This window comes from Kogia breviceps, chromosome 7 (genome assembly GCF_026419965.1).
Source record: "Kogia breviceps isolate mKogBre1 chromosome 7, mKogBre1 haplotype 1, whole genome shotgun sequence".
Lineage (NCBI taxonomy): Eukaryota > Metazoa > Chordata > Mammalia > Artiodactyla > Physeteridae > Kogia > Kogia breviceps.
In genome coordinates, this window is record NC_081316.1 from 36117142 (window position 1) to 36138133 (window position 20992).

The 20992-nt window shown below is 44.8% G+C and overlaps 1 protein-coding gene across 1 annotated transcript in view; it reads right to left on the reverse strand.

Moving 5' to 3' along the window:
* Nucleotides 1-11788: 11788 nt before the first annotated feature.
* Nucleotides 11789-20992, reverse strand: part of SLC6A5 (solute carrier family 6 member 5) — a 49391-nt gene continuing 40187 nt past the window's right edge. Inside the window, exons 13-15 of the mRNA XM_059070222.2 lie at nucleotides 18383-18483; nucleotides 14193-14360; nucleotides 11789-11944 (exon numbers count right to left, since the gene is read on the reverse strand). Coding sequence (XP_058926205.2) covers nucleotides 11789-11944; nucleotides 14193-14360; nucleotides 18383-18483 — 425 coding nt within the window. The remainder of the gene's footprint in view (nucleotides 11945-14192; nucleotides 14361-18382; nucleotides 18484-20992) is intronic.

Below are 20992 nucleotides of genomic sequence, written 5' to 3' on the forward strand. Positions count from 1 at the left end.
CCCTCCATAAGTCACTCTCCTTTGTCCAAACAGCCTCCCAACTACCTTCATAGTTATGGGTGCACAACACATTTCCTTGTAAAACTGGAGAGAACAGAGGATAGTGCTGTTATGGATAGGATTGTGTCCCCCCAAAAAGATATGTTGAAGTCCTAATTCCCAGTGCCTATGAATGTGACCTTATTTGGAAATTGAGTCTTTACCGATGTCATAAGGTGAAGATGAGGTCATTAGTGGGTCCTAATTCAATTTGACTGGTGTCCTTATAGGAAGAGGAAAATGCCATGTGAAGACAGAGACGTAACAGATGTCAGCACGTGACAGGCAGACACGGAAGGCCTGCGAGCCAGAGAGTGCCTGGGGCCACCAGAAGCTGGAAGAGGCAGGGAAGGATCCTCCCCCTAGAGGCTTTGGAGAGAGCACGGACCCGGCTACCACCTTGATTTCAGACTTCTAAACTGAGAGAGACCAAACGTCTGTTGTTTTTAAGCCTTCCGGTTTACAGTGCTTTGTAGCAGCCTTAGGAAACTAACACAAGTGCCAATGTGCTGACAGAGCCCAGGGAAGTGCAAAAACTCCCAAGTTTCCTTCACAAACCCAGCAAGCCCCGAACTCTCTAGAACTATGCACGCCTGCACCTGGGTGGGTATTTTCATTTCCTGAAATGCACGTGCAGTCGTAAAGAGGGGTAGAATGAATATATTCACGCCGATACCTCTGTTTCAATATGAATATAAGAATTCTACACACAAAAAATGTATTCCCTACTGCAATTACTACAATCAATTTCAATGACATCCAGATTAGAAGGACCCATATTTTGTGAAGATAACTATTGTCCTTCTGTCTGCAGCTTCAAACACATTTTAGAACAAAGCTAGGTGTAAGTCTGTAGGAAGACGTAGAAAAATCTGTACACAGACATATAGATAAAGGCACCTCATAATTCTTTTGGATGACACTCTCTTAATCCATAAAATCAATAATCTGAGTTTTGAGTTTCTGAGGATAAGGACCAAGGTGTACATAATATCCAGGTTTTAATTGTTATATAAGTACATGTCCATTCCTATAACCAGGGGAGAGCAGGAATCCTATCCTCTAACAGGCCCTAGAAGCGGACCTTGCCCCAACACTAACCAGAATGATAATGGCTCCATTTATTAAGTGTAACTAGGTGTGGGTTACTGAGCCAAGTGCTTCCTATGGATTTATTCCTCAAAGCAGCCCAATTAAGTAGGTGGGATTATTATACCCATTTTACAGATATGGAAACTGAGCCATTTGTCAAACGTGTGCCCGAGCAAAGCTTCAAACCCAGACAGTAGGACTGCAGAATCTGTACACTTAACAGTTGAGCTATACCGCTTCTCCTGGGCTAAAGCCTGTGGATTCAGTCTCCTTGTTGAGGTCTTGTGGGAGACTAATAATACATAGCAGCCCTATTTCCTGCATGAGTTCTGACCAGCTGAGAAATAAAAGAGTTAGCAGGAGGCCAAACATGGCCTTTACGAATATAGAGACAGTGTTGGGAGAGTGCAGCCTCGTGTGAAAGCCAGAATGGACTGGCCATCTGCCCTCCCGCCAGGCTGGACCTTGGCACAGCTGTTTGCGCCCACTGATCAGGGTGGAGAGAGAAAGCGAAAGAGAGCTCATTGAGAAATGAGGACCAATGGCCATCTGCCTCCTCTATAAAAGTGGAGGGAGTAAGGAGTATAGTAAAGGGCCAGGAGGGTCTAAGGAAAATCCCTCACGTGGAAACCAAAAGGTCGGGGAAGAAATGATCCTCTTGATCAACTCTCAAACTTTCCTCCATAAAGCCTCCTTCTATTGTCCCGTGGCCCTGGGCTGCCCACCAAGTGCTCACCCAGCCTTCTTTTCCAGGGCTGAAAATGATCCTTTATTCCTGGTGGAAGGCCCATGTGATCGACAGTATTACCATCACTCTGCAGGAAAATTAGGAGGAAGGCATCCTTTTGTACTTACACTGAATTAGGGAAGATGGAGCATCCCTCACTAAAGTGCCACATCAATGATCCGGCCTGTTGACCCAAAGCAATGACTATCTACTGGAGGAAATTCAGGCCGTGGGATAGTATAGTGGGAGAGGTATTTTTGAACAGGGATAGCCTGCTCTAGTTACTTTAGGCAACAACCTATCACATCAGTTCTTGAGAATGGCTCTGCCCATCTACAATACATAAAACAGAAATGGTCATTTCCAACGCTTTTAAGACTACTTTCCAGAGTCACAGGCCATGAAAATTCTCCTCGCCAACAAAGTAACATTAAACTCCCCCACATCTCCCAGTGGTTCCCTGGGTCTCCTTCTAGTCATCCCAGTTCATTTTATTACCTATATCAGTAAGGATTCTATCTGCCTTCATATAACAGGAAAAACTCCCAAGCAATAACTTACATAAGAGATGTTTAAGACTCTCTCAGGCAAAAAAAAATATTCTAGAGTTGAGTGAACCAGGTTTAATTTACTGGCTCTATGAAGTCCACAGGGAGCCAGGCTCTTCCCAGATCTCTGCTCTATCATTCCTAGAATGTAGTTCTTGTCCTCATGGTTCAGTATGGCTACTGGTACTCCAGCCATTATATCCACATTCCAGACAGCAAATATGGAAGAGAATGAGAAGGAGAAGGGTATGCCTAGGAGCCCCATGTATCACTTCCACTCAAACTTGGGCAAAACCTAGTCACATGGTCACTCCCTATGTATCTGTTAGCTACTGCAGCACAGCAAACAACCACTAAATTACAGTGGCATCCAACACTAAGTATTTACTCCCACACATCTGCAGGTTGGTGAGGATTCAGCTCATTCAGGCGTGTGTGCTTCAGGCTACAGGGGCTGGGCTGATTCCACTTCTCACCGCAGGTCTGTGTGTCAGCTGAACGACTCTGTCCCACATGTCTTTCATCTTCCTTGGACCACTGGGCTAGCCAGGACAAGTTCTTCTCATAGCACAAAGGGGACATGGAAACAGGCCAGATCTCCTAAGGTCTAGACTCAAAACTGGCACGCTGTCACTTCTGCTTACATGCTAGTAAAGTCAAGGGACAAGTACAATCCGTCCACGATGAGGACATAACCCGGGTGTGATTCGGATTGGGGTGAAAAAAGTAGAGCCAGTAGTCCATCTACCATATCTGGCTGCAAGGGAACTAGGGGACGTCATGTTTTGAATGGGTGACAACAAGCCTAGCTAAAGTCAGAAATGTTACTGAGGAAGGCAAGAACAGAAGTTCAGAGAAATTCAGTCTCTATGGTACTCCCTCACATTGTTCCAGCTTTGCAAAATACCAATACTGGTCTAGTGCAAGTTCATCATTCTTACCCTCACCCCAAGACACGGGGTGTATAAGAAGCACTCACCTGAAGGCAGGAAAAGAGAGGGACCGGGCACCGAGATTGTCACAAGCCTACGCTTAGCAGTGCTCTCCACTTTCAAGCAGATGGGGCAGAGTGATTTTTTTAAATTTTTTATTCTGGTCTCCTGTCAAAACCCACAGCCAAGAAAGATCAAATACATACAACCTGGAAAGGTAGCACCCAAAGCTCTCTCGGTGCATCTCTCCCCAACACCAGCATCGGATGCAGATGGCATGCAGTCTAGATGCAAATGGTACAAATGAGTATCCCTCGTAAATAACCACAGAATGCCTTAGCCTCCCCTTCCTGAGTGAGAGGAGAAAGCAGGAGGAACCGAGTAATGCGATAAGAACATCCAGGCTGTCCTGAGAATCCTGAGTCCCACCTCAAGGCCTCACCTGTCCCAGCACCTCCCCTGGACTCTGAGAATTTGCCAAGATCCAGAAACTAACATGGCAGCACCTAGCAGGGCAAGAGTCTCCAGGACCATGCTCCAGCCTCTGTCCCTATTGGCTGGTGTCATCTCCATGCTGATTGCTCACATTTTTAAACATAACCCCTGATGGCCCCAGTCACATGAGTCAGAAAGGAGATTACCTGTAAACAGACCCCTATGTTTCTAGGTTTATGACCTGGTGTCTTGTGTTCCTTCTAACATTTTGAAAAGGCTGGTTTCTTGCACAATCAAACCAGTGTTCTTTCCCCAGGTCTCTCCCCACTCCCACCCATCCTTGACACTGTGACCAGGTCAATATTCCGAATGCACAGATCTGACTATAACAGTGCATATGCAACATTTATCTGTGGTGTTAAATTTGCACATACAAATTTAACTTAATGCTCATAGCAATTATGTGAGATGGGTATAAGTTTTCCAACTGTACCAGTAAGAAAACTGAGACTGTGCTAATAAGATATAGAGCTGCCACTTGAACTCAGGGCAGTGCTTTGTCTCTGGCATCATGGATGCCTCTGCCAGGAAATATCTCTCCATGATTCAATAACCATCCCCAGTAGCCTCTGAACTCTTCTTGTTGCCACTGAAGGCACCTGTCAAGTCCTAAACTCCATTTTCAGCCTTAGTTCTCACTTCCACAAGCATATGTGATACTTTCAAATTTCGCCCACCACTCTTCCTTGAAAGAGTTCTATCCTCATACCATCACTCACTTGCTTTCATCCACCTGGGAAGCTCATCCTAATACCTTCCTCATGGTCAAAACCCTCCCCATGTCCCTATCTCCTGAAGTCCTGCCTAATCCTCTGAGCCAGAGGGAATTTCTTCCTCTGCATCCCCTCAGTATGTTCTTGTCCTAAATCCTGTGGCCACACTTGGTACTTGCCACCGTGTGTTATGGCAACGTGTGTACCTGTCTTATGGGTAACCTGGAGGGAGAGACCAAGTCTTACTCGTGTTTTTCCTACATGTTATAACACTGAGCTCCGTTCCTTGTACAGAGCCAGTACTCAGTATTTGCTCATTTGATTAAAAAATGCATTTATTACCTACCGTGTCACAAATTGTTAGGTACTGGAACTATATTAACATCTTAACATAATTAAGACATTAAGTAGAGTATACAAATAAATACATGAGTGAATGGATCAATAATGAAGAAAAGCTGATTCTGTTTCAATGCCGATCCACACTATATTTCAGATGTTATTTTCTCCTCATTCTACAAGCAACAGGAGAGGTTTTCTGCAAGAGGGAATGGGGCTGGGTTCAATGACTTACAATATGAAGATTCTCATAAAATTACAGATTACACTAAAAGGCAGGAAAGGAGCAGCCCAAACCACACACAGTCTCAGTTTATGCAGTAGAATGTGTAACTCAGAGAGGTAAATCCACTTTTGTCAAGTTGAGAAAGGCACTGGAGGAGCTTTCTCCTGTAAAAGGCTCCTATGGTGAACCTTTCAGACGGCGACTACCCACCCTACTTGCATTGCCTTGTAAATCCAGTTCCCACAAAACAGACTGTCACAGAAGAATCTGTGTATCAGAGATGCTGGAATAAATGACCTTGGACTTCTATGCAGCTGTGAGATTCTGAATGTCTGGTTCCAGGAGAGACATCTGGGGAGACGGAGGAAGGAGGCATGAACAAAAGCAGAGAACAAAGGAGCAGGAGTGAGCTCCTTAGGAAAATAGCCACAAAGTCCAGGGGGAGGAATAGTTGCCAAACAAATGAAAACAAGACGAAAGATTGGATGCAGGAAGCCAGGGGAGGTATCAGAGCAAACACCCTTAGCTCCTTCCAGACAGATCCTTGTACCCTCTTTAACAGCCCAGAGTAGATCAACCTGCTACAGATGTGTGGGCGCTAAGCTTCCCACATTTCATCATCATCCCCATTTAGGGAAAGACTGTTTAAAGGGGTACATACACATATATACACTACTATATATAAACTAGATAACCAACAAGGACACACTGTAGAGCACAGGGAACTGAACTCAATATTTTCTAATAACCTATAAAGGAAAAGAATCTGAAAAAGAATATATATACACATACACATTCATATAACTGAATCACTTTGCTGTACACCTGAAACGAACACATCATTGTAAATCAACTATACTTCAATTAAAAAAATAAATAATATAGGGCTATAAAAATACAACAGCGCATTTCCAAGTGAAATTCCATGGTGTCTGGGCTCTACTTTGAAATACACCAAAGAAATAAAGTTTCAGTTCAGAGTGGGGACAGGGATACATGAAATAAACTTGGACGTGAGTTGATAATGGTTGAAACTGAGGGATATGGACATGGGAGTTCATTATTCCACACTCTCCACTTTTATATATGCTTGAGAATTTTCCAGAAGAAGTTAAAACACAACTGAGCAAATACATCACAGGAAGGCAATCAAGGATGACAAGCCAGCACCAAATTCTCACGCCATGGAGTGTTCTTCTTTCAAGATGAGGTCTTCACTGAGTTTGGTATTTGCGGCTCTGTCTGCCTGCTGAAGCACAGTATTACGGACAAGCCTGAGGGGGTGTGTGGCAGTCTCCTTACCACAGGATGGACACCTGTGCTCATGGCCTGGGGTTTGCAGCATCAGCTTCTGAGGGCATCTCTTCTCCCACCAAGAGTGGCGCAGCTCATGCCCATAGCCTGCACACGTGGCAGCTGAAGGTGGAGGTGGAATGTGAGTGTCTGTGTTTATTGGAGGAGGACAGGGTCAAGCTTCCGGGTTAACACAATCAGACAGGAGCGCCCAGCTGCCAGTCTCTACACATGACACCAGAGCTCAGGGCCCCTCTCTGGGCAGAAAATGTGCGGGCTCCACACACTTAAAAGGAGAGGAATGACATTTATTTATTTGCTTGTGTGTTGGTTTAATATGGGTAGTCTTTCTGCTAAGCTCTGTGTTCCATGAGCTCTGGGACTGTTTTATTTTTTATTCATTGTTGCCTGGGGTCTGACTCAGTGGAGGAGCAACGTAAATGTTTGCGGAACTGAAATAAAGTTGAATGGAAGACCGACAAAAATGGTCATTAAAACGCACCCAAGGATTTAACTTGCCCAAGCCTTCTGTTCAGATTCACTCAGATCCTCTCTCCCTCCCTCTCTCTCCTTCCCCAGGAGGGATGATTAATAATTCAGCAAACAATAGTGCATTCCAATGGCTAAGAATATATCAATTTAATTGATATGTATTTCTGCAGGAGTGCAATATCTCATTTTCCCAAGAAGGCAGTTTTCCATTTCTGTTCCAGGTTTCTCCCAACAGAACAGATCAATCCTGGGAATATCTGAAGGCCATTTGTTAAGAAAGAAAGAATGTGGGTAACGGGTTTGAAATAGACACAATTCTGTAATCATCAGGTTAAACACTGACATTTATTTAGGGTTTTGTGAACTCTTACATTATTAGGATAAATTCTAATTTATATCAGTATATAATAGGCAAATATATAATACCATAAATTGCATTTGTACACATAAATACAAAATTTGAGGTAGGGCCTCAAGAATAATGACTTCTTAAATGAACAATGCACAGTATATAATATGTACTCTATAAGATATATATATATGATGCATCATTTATAATGGAATATATTTTCTTCAAGTACAGTTAATGAAAAAATATAAGGACCTGATTAGGGAACATATCTTTATTCATAGGCGGCAGGACCATGTAAGATGCCTACATTTAGGACATTAGCCAAGTACACAATTTAAGAATCAACCTATTCCATGATAGGTCCATATAAAGTGCAAAAAAAGACCGAAAAAATGAGAGACAAAACAGTTCCTAGTCAGTTACTAGGTATCACCCTAACAATAAAATACACCCATAAGGCAAATGGTTACCTGAAGATGTATTTAATCCATAGCAGGCAAATCAAACCACTGCTTGCTCTTCAGAGGTGATGAATGCCCAATCTGAGAACACTTTCTCTTTCACTGCAGGCTGCTCAGAGGTGACCCGAGCAGAGACAACAATCCAAAATTACTTGGCCTTTCCGTACAGTTGAAGCAAAATCCAGGAAAGATAGGAAGCTTCAACTTTTGCAAATCCTAGGGCCACTTTGCCGAGAAATTAGTATCAAGATTAAATCACCCAAACCTTTGCTCCCAGCCTGGAGGTTTTCTGCATGATACCTGGTATGAAGCATAGGTAACGCTCATTCCATTCGCTGGCCTTGGTCTTTATTTCTCTGCAAGATAACCTATCACCCAGCCTGCCCTTGCTCGAGTCATCTGCCTCGAAGAAGTGTGTCACAGACCCAAATCCAAGTGCAGCCGCAGTATGAGCTTGCCATCACGCTTACATTAAGCAATAGTTATTGTGCAAGTCTCTGAGAAGAGAATGATGACCGATAGCCAAGAGAACAAAGAGGAAAGAAAAATATCTTAATTTTAGGCATGGGAAAACCATGCTGACAGATTAAGGTTATCAGGAAGCACTGAGGCACATGTATATAACAAAATTAGAACTTAATTAAAGGAAAACTCCACTCCAGTGCAACATTAGCAAAGCCAACCCAAGTCTTATCCATTTCAGGGTCATTGTGTTCAGTGTGCTTTTAAAGTGCCACTCACTGAAAAACAAGTTGATTCCATTTCTGACATATTAAAAACACACTGGAAATTTCAAAGACATTGAGGTCATCGAGATTTTGCATTGACCACAGATTTCATGCAATAAATAAATATAAAAGAGAAAAAAGACCCGACTGGACACATTTGTACATGGCAAACACACAGCCTTAAAGAGATTAAAGTTACTAATATGCAAGACAAATATTTGCATAAGAAGCCACAACACCAATTGTTAAGACATATACATTGTTTTTTCTCCTTTAAGGATATTACAGAGTGACTGATTTTAACATATGGCTTTTTTTTTTCTCCTCTGGATGGGTTTCTGGCATTTGTTGGTATTAGGAAATAATCTCACAAGTGGAAAATACCCCACCATTCTGCACAGTGAACCAATGAAAGTCTTTCCTCAGCAACTCGGTTTTTGCCTTTTTGAAGGGGAACTCTCAAGTGGCACTTTATGACAATGCTGCTCATTTTATTTTTATTCGTTCATTTTTTTCCCTTCCACTTGACTGTGCATTTTAATAGCATGGAAACATCCATCTGGTCATACGCATCTCAGCTCTTAGTGTCCCAGCCAAGTCTAGGGGAGGTACAGCACGAGTAGATTGGTGATGACTAGAAACAGCTCAGATACTGAACACATCTCTGGCAAGGAAAGCCTCAAAAGTTAAACATGACTGTAGAAACTGGCAAAACTAAACTCGCAAGGTAACTATTTCCAGATAAGCTTAGAACCTTCCACCTTTAAGGAAACTGTACATAAAACTTGAAAGTTGTAGGAAAAAGAAAAAAAAAAAAAAAAAAAAAACCCAGCTGCTCAGGGAACAGGTCCTGGGTCTTAACCGGACAAATTGTAATGAATACAAATGTCGCTGCCCCAAAATGCAAAACACACTAGCTAGGGAGGCTGTCCCCATTCTGACAAATAAGTTAACTTGCAGTGTGTACAAAACAAATCTGGCAGCATCCTTGAGTTTTTCCCCCTTTCTTTTAATCACAATAGCAATAATTAACAGAAACTGGGTTAGCATCCAGCATCAGACTCGAGTTTTAGCCAAGAGGCAAGAGAGGAAAGCCAAAACCCACTCATCCTAACACAAACATACCAGTCCGATGGGAGAATGCTAATTGATTTCAGCTCTCTTCTTCAACCTTCAAATTGGAAAGGCTGCAGAACATTTCCAAACCTAAGTCAGTCCTTCCTTCCTCTCCCACCTCATCAGATATCAACTGGAGAGGCTAATTTTTGGTACCACTATGCAGAATCTGCTACAGCAAAGGGGGCTTCTCTATGATATGGCTTTCTTGGGGAAACCAGCGTTAATGGCGGACAGGTCACTATGGGAAACACTGGGACAGGGGAAGCCACAAACTCAGCTTCCTAAAGCTAAGTCTAGGGGAAGCTTAGGATTTAGTCTCCGTGATGGATTCTAGTAAGTTCTAACTTTGGGAGGTAAGCAGAAGAAGAAAACGAGGAGGGGAAAGAACAAACGTGCCCTGCAGACAAAGGAGATGAAAACCTAAAGTTCGAAACCCATCTTTGTTTCCTTTTCTGAAAGTTTCCACAGGCTACTCTTGAAAACCGGAAGTTCACGTCAGTGTTGGCAAATGACAACAATATCTGCCCCAGAAAAGGGAGAGCTCAGTAAGATGAGTTGAGATTTTCCTTTTTCCTTAACAAATGAAGTCATTTTTTAAAAAGTGTTACTTTAAGGTCTGTTGTTGGGTTTCATTACTGTTCAACAGGATGAAAATGTCACATCAATATACAAGATTTGAACTGAAAACTTTGCCTGAGACCCTGTAATATGAAGACAAACAAATAAGAAAATGATTGAAATGGTCTCCCCTAAGGAAACAATTTTAGGTTTAGATATTATCACTGTAAGGGAAAAAAAAAAAAAAAAAAAAAACCCAGACTACACTATCCTACACTCACCATCTCTACAGTGATTAATAAGATATTTATAAAGACAGAAAACACCACTACGAGTACACACTACGTGAACACATATCACATTACAGAAATCTCATATATGTATGTTCAGGATACAAGAAGATAATAAAGGTTATGGCTTCACCAACCTCTGCAGACATATGATTCGCTCTCATTAGAGTGTGGTTATGAGTACTGTGAATTGGGAACTCTTAAAATTGAATTAGCCAAATGTAGTCTTAAAAGCTATAGCTTTAATTAGCTCACTTGCTACTGACCTAACCTGTACCTATCAGAAATCTCTGGAAATACAGTGACCTAAAATGTACTACCAGTACAGTGAATATTGTGGTTGCTTTCTCTTCAACTCTCCATTTCTTTGATTCTATGGCCACAATCGGCATTGACTGTGAATGAAAAACTGAAGAGTAAAAACCGAGACGTTATGCTTTTTAAGAGTTTGTGTCTTACATATATAATACATAGACAGAACCAGGGTAAGTCTTGTTTTCCCAGAGGCTGAAAGACAAGGTAGCTACAGCTCATAGGAAGACATTTCGAAGAGAAGAAACATGGAGTGGTGTCATTGAACCACATTGCCAGACGTCACGGAGAAACAAAAAGGGCACTCTGCTATGAATGTACAACTTTGGGCACAAATCATGCGATGCCGAGGTGGAGGAAAGGATCCAAAGAATTCACAAATATGGTTATTCCAACAAAAGACAACTGAGGGGAGAGAACCAACTCTTCACTGAGATTTGCAGTTTGCAGAGAGAAAGCATCTGAGTCCTTGGTACACTTGAGACAGTTGGTCCAGATGAAGGAAACAGAGCCCCAATCATGAACGGAAATGGGAACTTCACCACCTCAGGGGGGTCCAAATCCACCGGCTCGTCTTCCTCAAAACCATTTTCTGACCACTGCTGACCCTCCAAAGGTACCCAGTCCTGAAGTTCGTGTCGGAATGAAATCACTACATTGCTCAGGTGAGTCTAAACTAACAGCCTGGTTATCCAGCCATTCTGCTGCATAAGCCTCACTGGCGCCACCAGTGACAACCACAGAGTATGCTTCTCTACCGACCGACGCACGCACATCTACTTGTGACTTCGCTGGAAAGCGCTCCCCTAGTTGATTCGAGCCTGTGGGGTAAACCCCACCAGAAACTGACAGCATGGACACAGGCAAACCGCTCTTCAAGTGGTCCATCTAGCTCCTGGCTACAGCATGCAACACCACGTCCTACTTTTTCTAAGTCACCACTCTCGGGCACGGGTATGAACCGAGATGTGGGGAGAGAGGAGAAGAAAAATGGGAAGAAAGCTGGGGAAAACACTAGCGGAAGGCAGAGAGGAGAAACGGAATCAAATCTGGCCCATCCCATGCCATCGGACTAGCACTGGGTACCCAGTTCCAAATCCTTCACTGGCAGTTTGAGTCCCAGGGAGGAGGTTCCCAAGGGGTCGATCATGTTCTTGTAACGCTCCCCACGGTGCTGAGCTAAGAAGGGGCCCCAGTCCGGCTGCGGCGAGCACACCAACTTCAGCCTCTGCAAAGAAGCCAAAGACACACGGGGTCACAGAAGCAAAGCACCCTCTTTCCCCAGGCGCCACCCCACTCATCCCCAAACTGTGTGTGACCACATTCGCCAGAACGCCTCCTGGAACCAAGAGGTCCCCCACCAAGAGAAGCATTTAGGAAGATCAGCCCCATTGATTAACAAGGCCAGGGATCCAGTTAAGAGGAGACTTAGTTTAGCTCACTTGAAATTATTTACATCACCCTGCAAGCAATATTACAGTTGCCCCGGGTTCGCCTTGCACAAGATTAATAGAGAATAAAGGGCCCAGATTTTAATTATACATTTTTTACCCTCCAAATGGAGAGGATCTACAAGCTGCTCTCTCCACTGCCAAACGCAGTCTGCAAAGGACATGTACTCACTTTTGTTCTGTAGCGTCAACAGTGAGTTGTTACATCAAAATAATTGGATTTTGTTTAGCATATTTCCCCAAAGTATATAAATGGCCGGAAAAAAAAAAAAAACCCTCAACCACAAAGATACATTGCCAAGAGTGAGCAAAGATTTTAATTATCTGTTGACAAAAATATACGTTTCTGACTTGGTTCAGAAGTGTGGGTTCTTGCAGGCAAGCTAAAAATAATGGGAATGTCTCTAATCCGTCAACTGAACCTTTCACGGAAAACATAATTTGACTGGAGCATTTACTAGAAAAAGGAAAGAAAACATACTTCTGACTACATAAGAGGGAACGAGTATGTGTTTATTACCTATTAAAGTGAAGCTGCTTCTTATAGCTGTTAGTTTAATCTCCCCTTAATCATCAGTTTGCAACCTTTGTGTCCCGAAACAACCATAATAAATGTATATTGCCGATTCATCAGTTTAGAGGATTTCAGCCTAAGACAAAAGTAGCAGAGGCTAAAGCAGCTTCTGTTCAGAGGGAAAGAGATTTCTGGGTCAGTGGGTAGGAGGTCCATCTGAGGCTCGGGCAAGCCATCCCTGGCGGTGAGGGGGCTGAGTCAATTTACCTTAAGGAGATAACAGACAATCTCCTGAGGATGGAAGCTGGGACACTGCTTCAGTAAGAAGACTCCTGCATCTCCCTTTGTCAACTCTGCCTCCATCTTTAGTCCAGTAAAAACAAAGGCCACCTCCTCATCGCGTGGACATTCGTGTAAGGCATTTACTCACGTGCTCTCTTCCCGTCTGCTTCTCCCCTCCGGAGCCTGCGAGAGACGCTCCAGGGCCCTCTCCTCCTCAATCTGGCTGCCCAAGAGCAAAACCCACCCAGCTGTTCTTCACTACCCTCAGCAGCAGGTGTTTCTTTGCCTCGGTCTAATTCAATGCCTCTCAAGCTTGAATTTGCATCAGAATCACCGGGGGGCTCGTTAAACTACGGACCCCAGAGCCCTACTTCCCTGAGAGTCTAGTTCAGTAGAGCAGAGTTGCAGCCTGATCATTTGCATTTCCAACGAGCTCCCAGGTGGTGCTGATACCGCTAGCCCCTGGGCCAGACCCCGAGCAGCACCGGTCTGGTCCAAAACGGGAGCCCTCTGGACTGCCAAGACAAGGCAGTGCCTATCTCTTCCCAACACGTCTGAGCAGGTGATTCCTCATGAATAGCAAAAGCCTGACCACACTTCACTGGAGGCTCAGCAAGTGGCAGTCCCCTTACCATCCTCTCTGGAGTGAGGCTGGGGGGTTTTTTGCATTAGAAATGGGAACCAGCAAGGGACTAACCGACAAAGACGACCAACATGCCTTATACCAGGCATGCCCTGGACCTTTCATTACATCCTTCGGGGATGGTGACATTTTAATCGGCTTGGACCCCTCAGCCATGCCTAACACAGGCATAGCAGGAAGGGGGAGTGATTTTAAACGTAATCGTAATAGGTGTTTGGGGGGAGGCACCTCGGACAGAGAGAAACATCAGGGAAGGGGGAATCTGATGGGTGGTTAAAAACCAAACACTGGGATTTAAGCTCTGGATGAGGGGAGAGGAGGGGGAAGTACCAGGAGAGAGGAGACACTCTGATCGTTTATTCCCCAGATCTCAAAATCAGCTCCTGTGGACTGGCTGAGTCCCTCCATTAGAGGAATAATACATCATAAAAATGGGTTTAAGAGAAACGGTAGCAACTGTAACCACTTAATCACCATGTCTCCCCTTAGAATAAGTTCACCAAATCTTTTGTTTTTTTTAAAGCACAGACCTCTCAGAGCTTCTCCCCTGGGAGGGGACGGCAGGAGTGGGAGCTGATACAATTACCTCAATAAATCTGCCAGGAGCCAGATGCATTTTGATCACAAACATAATCGGAATCCAGATGACGGAACAGGCGAGCATTAGCCATCCGAGCACCATGGACCAGTTAGGGTAGCGGTAAGAGCCATAGGTCATGGGCTCCCACTGGTAAAAGCTGAAGCAAAGGATAAACTGGGAAGAAAAGAGAAACACACGCGTTAGGGTGGGGATGTGAAGTATTCCTTCAACAGTCATGTACTGGACGCCTGCTGTGAGTCGGCTGCTTCTTTGTCTATTATCTCATTTTACCCCAATATCGACCCTGAAAGGGAAGTATTATTACTTCATTTTCTAAATGAAGAACCTGGATTTCGCAGAGACCAGCGTGACACACACTGAGCCGCTGATGCTGCATTTGCCATCCCATAAAAGCTGAGCAATGCATATGGGTGTCTATACACACAGACTGGCTGCGAGGACGATTTTAAAGGCTATAAACCAAGGTGACGGAGGGGTGGAGGCAGGAGAGGGGATGGTGGGTGTTTTTAAGGAGAGGGGTGTCTCTACTCTCTAGAATGGATAATCAAGCTTTTGTTATAAGGAAAATATCCATTAGATTAATGTGAAAAATGAATCAAATCTACTTCGCTTTCACCTTGAATGGGGAAGAGCCCATCTGCAGGAGCTGCCTCTAAAGCCGGCTGAGAGGTCTCCAAGCAGTGGCTGAGCAGGAAGTTGGGTCCTATAATCAGCTGTGGGACAAAGAGAGTGGAGGCCCAGCCCACCCCTCAACTGATGCAAGGTGAACGGGCCTTGTCAGCAACCCGTGAGCCGAGAGGCCGGGGACAGGCAGGCCAATCCCAGCTCTACCACTAATTGGCTGAGGGAGCTGTATGTCTCAGACTTCTCTGCTATATAACAGATCCACTTCACACCAGGTATACAACACAGGGATTTTCTGGGAACAACAGTCTGGTATTTACTCAGGAGCTCCCCCCCCCACTTTTAGGAGAGGTGATGATGCATTGTCTGCCTGTTTTCCCCTATAACCACACACTTTGGCTGGCAACGATGATGCGAACCCTCTGAAGTCTTGGTTAGTGCAGCTGAGGAGGAACAAGGCGACAGATATGCTGGAAAAAGCGGCACTGAAAAGGACAGAAGAGGGGTTCTAACGCTCTAGCCAAGTCTCTGTTGGGGGAGGGGGCACTGCCCTCAGAAAACTGAGCTCTTCCCTGAGTTCACCCCGCCTATGGCAGCCCCCGCTTAGAACAGTGTACCTGCCTAAGCCCTTCCCTCCTCCTCAGCTCTCTCATTCTATCTTAAGCAGTAAAAGAACTGCCTGAAAATGATTAGAGGGAATTATGTCAGGCAAGATAATATATGGAAGTGTTTGGGGAAAGTGTGAAGCATTCGACAAATGTAAGGCATCTGTATGATTGCTGTAAAGCTCAGGCTGCCGGGGCAAGTGATTATTTCAATGCAAGAGCAGTTCAATATATGGATTCGAAGCAACATGAGACTGAAGACAGTGATTGAGAAAACTGCTCCTATAAGAGGTATCTACTCTAGGCGCCCTTTTAAACATTTGCCCCTAGAGTTATAAGCTTTATTAACCAGTCTATTGGAAGTATGGCCTAATGTAATTATGGTAAGTTGCTCCATTTCATTTACTATATAAATAGCAATACATCTGCTTATGCATGTGCATGATTCAGTAACGTGATCTGCCTATGTATACAATAATTGCACACAGAATATTTATAGCTCTATAAATCCATGAAGGCACATATAAAAATGATCAATTTTATTTCAGGGTTTTGGAAGTCATTTAAACCCATAATCTCAGCTCATCCTAGCCTCTACTACGAGATAGCCGTGTTACAGAAGGGCAAATGGCAAAAAAGAAGGGTTAGCCTTGGTCGTTTGATACCCATTTCCTATTACACAAATATCACATCAAATTTATCTGTGCAAACTTGGTCTTGCCATCAATTTCCCTCTGCCCAGTCAGGTATGACAAAAACCCTGCCCTCAGATGAACCAGGCCATGAGAAAGGATAATTTAGCCACCATGCCAGGGACCTCTCCACAGGTTTCTGAGGTGAGTTTTATAATGGAAATCAAGTAAAACACAGCACAGTTGAGGAACTTTCTCAAAAAAACACAGCAAGTCCCTAGAATCCCTTTCCCCTGACATTCTGCTCCTAAAGAAGATTAGGATTATTTTAATCCAGAATTGGCCAAACTCCACTTGGAGATGAAAGCAACTAGGCTTTTAGAAATGTATTAGAAATGTATTTAGAGATGTATCATCGTGAAGCCTAGGTAGCCTTGGATTCCATTCTTATTCTGCCCCCTGCAAGCTTTGTGGCCTTGGGCAAGCTCCTTAGCCTCTCCAAGCCTCAGCACAGGCAACTGTAAAATGGGGGAAGAATCACCTACCAATCAGGTTGGGAGCTTGAGAGACATAGTTAATAAAGCAGCTACCACAAGTCACCCTGCTGATTATTATTATGTGATCTGCATCTGCAGAATATAATAAGATTATCTGAAGCTTAATCTCTTCCAAGACAGGAGGGAAAGGTCGGTAGAATCTGGAACAGATTCTAACTTTGATTCCACCCAAGAATAAATTGTGTGTAGTAGTAACTGAGGGACGTGGCAAAGCTCAGCAGAGATGGGGAACAGCGGGGAGGGGGGGGGTCTCCCGTCTTCCTCCCAGGAGACGGGTAATTCCCCATCCTCCACACACACTTCAGTCCTGGATTCAAGAAACTGAAAAGTCTACCTTAGTCCTTTTCAACTCTCATGCCCCAAATCTGGTGGGACTTTTCAGACAAATTACAGCCTTCTGAAATGTGAGTACAGATGTGGGTTTCTGTGTGATGTCTTCCTGTCAATGCAGAGGGAGGTAAACGCTGAATGGTTTTTCTGTCTAAACTTCTGTCTTTTCAGAAAGAAATTGAGATGTTTTGATTAAAACTCACTCTGTGACAGTTTGGGGTGTTTTTTTTTTTTTTTAAGGAAAATATATGTTTTCTCTACAATTTTACTGTCTTGTTTTCCTTTAAAGAAGCTGGTACCGTGTAGTAAAAGGGTCTTAATCTGGTTTCTAGTGCCACCTGCTGGTCCCAGAAGGAACTACAGCCAGCTTCCTGCAGCCTTTGCCCAGATGACACCTACAAGCCAGGGAGGAAGAGAGGGAAAGGCAAGGTCTCTGTCAATTACTGTGCTTGGAGAGTAGATGGAGGCAAAGCCAGGAGCTGGAGCACAATAAAGGAGGTGACAGGATATTCCTGTAAGTCCCTATGCAGATTTACTGGCACATGAAGGGCTCTGATCTTTAAGAAGATGAATGTCAGATGATCTCAAAATGTCATCATCACACTTGAAGATGATAAGATAGTCCCCAAATGCAATAAAAATGAACAATAAAAGTCTAACTTCTGCTATACATATTAGTTGTAGAGTAGCTGTGTTGAGCAGTGTTTAGGATTAAGTGTTCTGGAGCCAGACTGCCTGGGTTTGAACTCAGGCTGTTGCTAATTATAGTTGTACAATCCTAGGCAAGTCACATAACCTCTGGGTGTCAGTTTCCCCATCTGTAAAATGGAGATGAGCTCAGAGCTGCTGTGAGGGAGAGATGAGGTGATACATATAAATCAGCAGCCCCCAACATTTTTGGCACCAGGAACCAGTTTCATGGAAGGCAATCTTTCCACGGATGGGGGTGATGGTTCAGGCAGTAACGGAAGCGATGGGAAGCGATGGGGAGCGGAAGATGAAGTTTCACACACTCACCCACCACTCACCTCCTGCTGTGTGGCCCGGTTCCTAACAGGCCACAGACCGCTACTGGTCCTTGGCCCAGGGGTTGGGAACCCCTGATATAAAGCACTGTGCACAGAGCGTGGACCCCAGTTAGCACATGGGAAATGTGATCACGTGAGGCAGACCGATATAATGGAAAATGTTCCATAGGGATGCTCCAAACTGTGCATGCGTCCTAGCTCTGCACCCGATCAGTCAAGCACCTGTAGGCAAGGTGCCTGACCTCTTCAAATCTGAGTTTCCTCAGCTGAAAGACACGAGTAATACTCATCCTACCAGCTCCGCAGGCTCATCTGTATGTGGGCACAGGTCTTGTTCAACATAAAGCATCACATATGCACGCAAGGTGCTACCCACGCAATAAAGCACACGGTCCTTACCGTTAAAATGGTCGGAGTAACAAACGCCCAGCAGACTTTCCAGAAAACGTTTGGCTGGAATCCAATCATCATCTCGATATCTTCACAGAACCTCTGCAAGCCTGCAAAGAGACCAACAGAGATCAAGCATGAGGTGCCATGGCAGGGGACGGCATGAGAGCCCCTCACTTGAGTGCCGTTGGCTGGGACGGCCCCATCCTGGTGTCAACGTGACCCCTATTTATGCAGGAAACCATCAGACAAATGACTCGCTGCCGGGAAGATTAAGGCAAATGGGACATTTAAATAGATAGTAAACACCCTCTGCAGTAAAGTTCAAAGTGAGATGTCATCCCACCATGACATCTAAAAAGCTCCATCCTGGCCTGCCCCGGGAGTCTCCACACTGCCACAGCCTGGCATAGTCACCCGTGCGGCTGCTTTTGGAGGTAGGCTCATGGGCTCAGCAACCAACTCTGACAAAGCCAATTAAGACTGAGATCGATAAGCACAGTGTGTTAGGAAAGCCTTGGGATTTTGAGGGAGACTCGCTGTATGTGGCTTTTTACCCCTCACCCTCACGAGGACACTCTCCCACGAGTCAGTTCATCTCTGCTCTATGTAAGATGCTACAGGCAGGCAAGAACCAAAGTGAATGCCACGTGGCCATCACCCACTTTGTTGGAACTCAGAGGATTGCGATCTTCTTGGTCGCTGATCAACATAACTACGTAAAGTAAAAAGCAGACAAGAGAGTTATTCTCAGGACCCCATGTAACCGGCATCCACTCTCTGAAAGGAAAAGCGACAGAGGATGTTTGAGGAGGGAACAGTTTCTTGTATTGTTTCCTGAGCTCATCAGAAGCACGGCTTTCTCAGAACTGTGGGATCGCTATGCTGAAGGCACTTGAAAGGGCCCCAAGTTCAAGCCCTTTCATAGTGGGCGGTTCTGACTGGTGGCCCCAAATCATGGGCCACCACAGGCAAGAAGTGCACACTTTGAGCAGCTGACCTGACCATCTTTGGGTTGGTTTGTTTGTCTCCTTTCAAGTCATCAAACACCTTCAACAAACACAACCTCCATATAACCTGCCAATCCTGAACTGTAAGTCAAGGACCTCCTTCAACCAACCGATCACTTTCACCCATGCAACTTTGCGGCTTTTGTCTTTATGAACCATACCCTTGCCCTTGGTCTGAGTACGGTCTTCCAGGGGCTACTCTCCCCACTGTGTGGCCAAGGCCAGCCTCCTAGCCTGTGAGGCAAGCACTCATACAGGGCTTGGTGCTCAGAAGGGCGCCACCCCTGGATTAATCTTAATCTCTCCTGTCGCCATCTTGAAACTCTTGACAATTTTTTTTTTTTTTTTTTTTTTTTTTTGCGTTATGTGGGCCTCTCACTGTTGTGGCCTCTCCCATTGTGGAGCACAGGCTCCGGACGCGCAGGCTCAGCGGCCATGGCTCACGGGCCCAGCCGCTCCGCGGCACGTGGGATCTTCCCGGACCGGGGCACGAACCCGCATCCCCTGCATCAGCAGGCGGACTCTCAACCACTGCGCCACCAGGGAAGCCCTCTTGACAATTTTTTAACACAGGGCTCCACATTTTCATTTTGCACTAGGTCCCACAAATTAGGTGTCCAGTCCTGTGTGTATCTCAAATATTATTCTCTTACAGTTAATGTAATGTTTTGGCTGCATCTCTTGGAGCCAAAACCCTATGTGTGGGCTCAGAATTTCCCTGTCTTGGTTAGCAATAAACTCAACACTAAGTCTTGTCTTTATCTACTTTTATATTCTTTTATCTCCAAAACTCTACCTTCTCAAAGTTTTTCTGGCTACCCTGGTGCTCCTTTATCCCTGGGCAGCAAAAGCGCACAGCTGGGATGCACAGCTTAGTACTGGCCTTCTTCTCAGTGTATGAAGTAGATTTGCTCTTCCTGGCAGCTAGCTGGAAATATCTGTGAATATAGAAAACTACCTCTGCCCTCCCCACTTTCCTTGAAGCATGCAGGGCATACAGTGAACACTTAATAAATACCCGTTGAGGACTTCCCTGGTGGTGCAGTGGTTAAGAATCTGCCTGCCAATGCAGGGGACACGGGTTCAAGCCCTGGTCTGGGAAGAGCCCACATGCCACAGAGCAACTAAGCACATGCAGCAAAACTACTGAGCCTGCGCTCTAGAGCCCGTGAGCCATGACTACTGAGCCTGCGTGCCACAACTACTGAAGCCCGCGCGCCTAGAGCCCATGCTCCCCAGCAAGAGAAGCCACTGCAATTAGAAGCCCGCACACCACAACGAAGAGTAGCCCCCCACTCGCCGCAAGTAGAGAAAGCCTGCACACAGCAATGAAGAACCAACGCAGCCAAAAATAAATTAATTAATTTTAAAAGAGATTGTTTAAACACAGGCATTTACCTACGTGAGTTATGAATGGACTGAAACCTCTTGTTCCTAATGTTTTCTGAACCCCAGCAAATGGAGCTGGGGGAACTTACACCCTGAATGAGAGGTGGACAGTGACATTTCAGCCAAGAACATATGTGAAGATGGAGCTCAGGGAGGGGGACCAGAGAGGAACAAAATTAAGCTTGAATTTGTGGGGTTCCAGAGAGATCATGTGTTTTGT